Here is a 2,997-nt window from a genome sequence, read left to right on the forward strand (position 1 = left end):
AGGGGCGGGTAGGGGAGCGTGTCGGCCGCCACCACCACCGGCTGGGCTGGGTCCTGTTGCAGGAAGGAGTCCACCAGCTCCGGCACCGCGTTGTCAAAAGCCTCGAACTCCCGCACCAGGACCGTGACGCGGGGGCCAGCGGCAGGGGCCCGATGGGGGCCCCGAGCCCGGGAGTTCCTGGGCTGGTGCTGCAGCCACGAGACATAGAAGAGAACCAGGAGGTTGAGGGTGATGGCGGCTGCCAGGGCAGCCTGGCAGCGGGTGAGCCGCATGGGGCCGAAGTCTGGCCCTAGCTGGGCCTCTGGGGCGTCCTGGGGAGCAGGGACGAAAGCAAGGCTGGAGCTGGTTGTCAGAAACGCCCCCTCCACCAACGCTTGGCCTTGCCCTTCCCCGAGCCCTCTCAATTTCCCTCCTCCAGGAAGCCCTCCATGACCTCCCAGGCTGGATCATGCAGCCCCTCTGGGCTTCCTCTGCCCCCTGGCCTGGCCGCTTTGAGTCATCAGTGCTTCGGGAAGAGTCTGAGTCCCCCACTGAATTGTGAGCCCCAGGAGGGCAGGACTTGTGCCTGTCTAGGTCACTGCTGGGTTCCCAACACCACCCAGCATAGAGCCAGATACACATTAGGTGCTCAGTAGTTTTTGTTCAAATGAATCACCTTCCCTTCTTCCCTGTTCAGTCCCACCCTTTGCCTGTCAAATTCCCATTCTGAATCAGGTTCAGTTATAAACACCCCAACCCATTCCCAAGCTCCACTTGCATCTCTCTCTACCTTTCCCTCCTCCCGGATCTCTCCCTCCCTATCCTCTTACACCCTGGTCCTGGCTTCAGGAGGGGGCTGATGCTACAGCCCCTGGGAGTTGCCCCCAAGTCCCTCCCTTGCTGCCCCCTTTTCACTTCCTCAAACCCTGTGCTGTCTGGGTGTGGTGGCTTAGCCTGTAATCCCAGCACTTTGGGAGCCGAGAGGACTGCCTGAGCCCAGGGGTTTGAGACCAGCCTGGGCAACTTGGCGAGACCTCGTCTCGACAATAAATCAAAAAATTAGCCGGGTGTGGTGGTGTGCACCTGTAGTTTCAGCTACTTGGAAGGCTGAGGCTGAAGGACTGCCTGAGTCTAGCAGGTCGAGGCTGAGGTGGCCGTGAGCGTGCCACTGCACTCCAACCTGGGTGACTGAGTGAGAGTCCAACTCAAAAAAAACCAAACCAAAACAAAACAAAACACTGTGCCACCCTGATAGCTCCCTGATTGTCAGGGACATCCCAACTGGGTTGGTTTTGCAAGAAAATCAGAAATGTTTTAATTCTTTTTTAAAATCAGGATTACCCTTTTTTTTCCCTTTTTTTTTTGTAGAGAAGGGTCTAGCTATGTTGCCCAGGCTGGTCTTAAACTCCTGGGTTCAAGTGATTTTCCACACCTTGGTGCTGGGATTACAGGAGTGAGCCACTGCACCTGGCCTATCCCCATTCTTAGATGTTGGGTGTACTAATTAATTTTTCTTAATGGAGTGGGTCAAAGTCATAGAAACAGAAAGTAGAATGGTGGGTGTGGGGAGGGGTAATGGGGAGTTGTCTGATGGGTGCAGAGTTTCAGTTTGGGGAGACAGAAGAGCCCTGGAGGTGTGTGTGCACAACCGTGTGAGTGTACTTAACACTGTTTGTTGAACTGTGTACTGAACAATGGGTGAGATGGTACATTTTATGTGATATATATATATATGTATATATATTTATATATATATTTTTGAGTCTCACTCTGTCACCCAGGCTGGAGTGTAGTGGCACACTCATGGCCACCACAGTTTCGACCTGCCAGGCTCAGGCAATCCTTCTACCTCAGCCTTCCAAGTAGCTGGAACTACAGGCATGCACCACCATTCCAAGCTAATTTTGTAATTTATTGTAGAGACGAGGTCTTGTCAAGGTGTCCAGGCTAGTCTGAAACCCCTGGGCTCAGGCAATCCTCTCGCCTTGGCCTCCCAAAGTGCTGGGATTACAGGCGTGAACCACCGCGCCCAGCTACCATGGAAGATTTTTATATGTTTCTGCCCTTCCTAGAGAGAGGAAACGAATCCTCCTTCGTCCTAAGTACTTCTGCCCCATCCCCACTTCCACAGTTCCCTCCTCAACAGGGTCCAGTTAAATTCCCTCCCTCTGGGTCTCCTGCTCAGTCCCCTCCTCATGGTAGTCAGAGGAATCTTCCTAAAACACACGTCAGACCTCTCCCTTCCTTGGTCAGAACTTGCCATGTCTCCCGGTGTCTGGGGGAGAAAGTCAAAGTTTGTTACAACGTTCCACTCTCTTGCCATGCTTCCTTCAAACTCTATGCCCTGAACTTTTTCTCCAACGATCTTATTTCCCAGCGATCACACATTCTTTTGTCTGGAAAACCCTTTCCCCACACCTCTTCTCCTGGAGACCTGCTCCTTACACTTGAGGCCTCAGCCCACATGCCCCCTCCTCCAGGAAGCCTTTCCTGAACCCCCGGCTGGGCTAGGGACTGCCTCCAGGCTCTCACAGCCCCTGGCCTCCCCCATCCCAGCTCTGCCCATTCTGGTGTGGGGAAGACTTTGAGCCCTGGGAGGGCAGAGCCAGGGCAGTCTCAGTCACCACTGTGTCCTCAGCACTGAGAATTTTCTTGGCAAAAAAATGATGGGCTTGTGTGTTCATAAAGCTCACTGAGGTCCCCAGAGCTGAGCTCTGACATATTGCAGTGTGCCTGGGTCCTGCCCTGATCTTTCTTTTCTCTCTCTTCTACCAGGAATGCCCTCCCAGCCCTCTTTAGCCACTCTAGTCCTGCTTGCTGTTTTTTTTAAGTTTTCAAACAAAGGTTATCAGAGAAAGAAGGGAGAAAAGAAACAGAGACATGCCAGAGTTGGCATGAGCGAAAGAAACCGCCTTTTTTTTTCTTTGGGTTGGAGTCTCACTCTATCACCCAGACTGGAGTGCAGTAGCACGCTCCCGGCCACCGCAGCCTCGACCTGCTGGGCTCCGGCGATCCTTC

General features: G+C 53.5%; 1 protein-coding gene across 1 annotated transcript in view; it reads right to left on the reverse strand.

Annotated features, from left to right (window-relative positions):
* Positions 1-6: 6 nt before the first annotated feature.
* The window catches only part of LOC110596616 (fukutin-related protein-like), a gene marked incomplete at its 3' end in the record, with an annotated part of 6,380 nt that continues 3,389 nt past the window's right edge, over positions 7-2,997 (reverse strand). Inside the window, exon 2 of the mRNA XM_021717983.1 lies at positions 7-311. Within this exon, the coding sequence (XP_021573658.1) occupies positions 7-272 (266 nt within the window). The remainder of the gene's footprint in view (positions 312-2,997) is intronic.

This window comes from Carlito syrichta, unplaced genomic scaffold (assembly GCF_000164805.1).
Source record: "Carlito syrichta isolate Samal-C Ts95f unplaced genomic scaffold, Tarsius_syrichta-2.0.1 Scaffold311659, whole genome shotgun sequence".
NCBI classification, from domain to species: domain Eukaryota; kingdom Metazoa; phylum Chordata; class Mammalia; order Primates; family Tarsiidae; genus Carlito; species Carlito syrichta.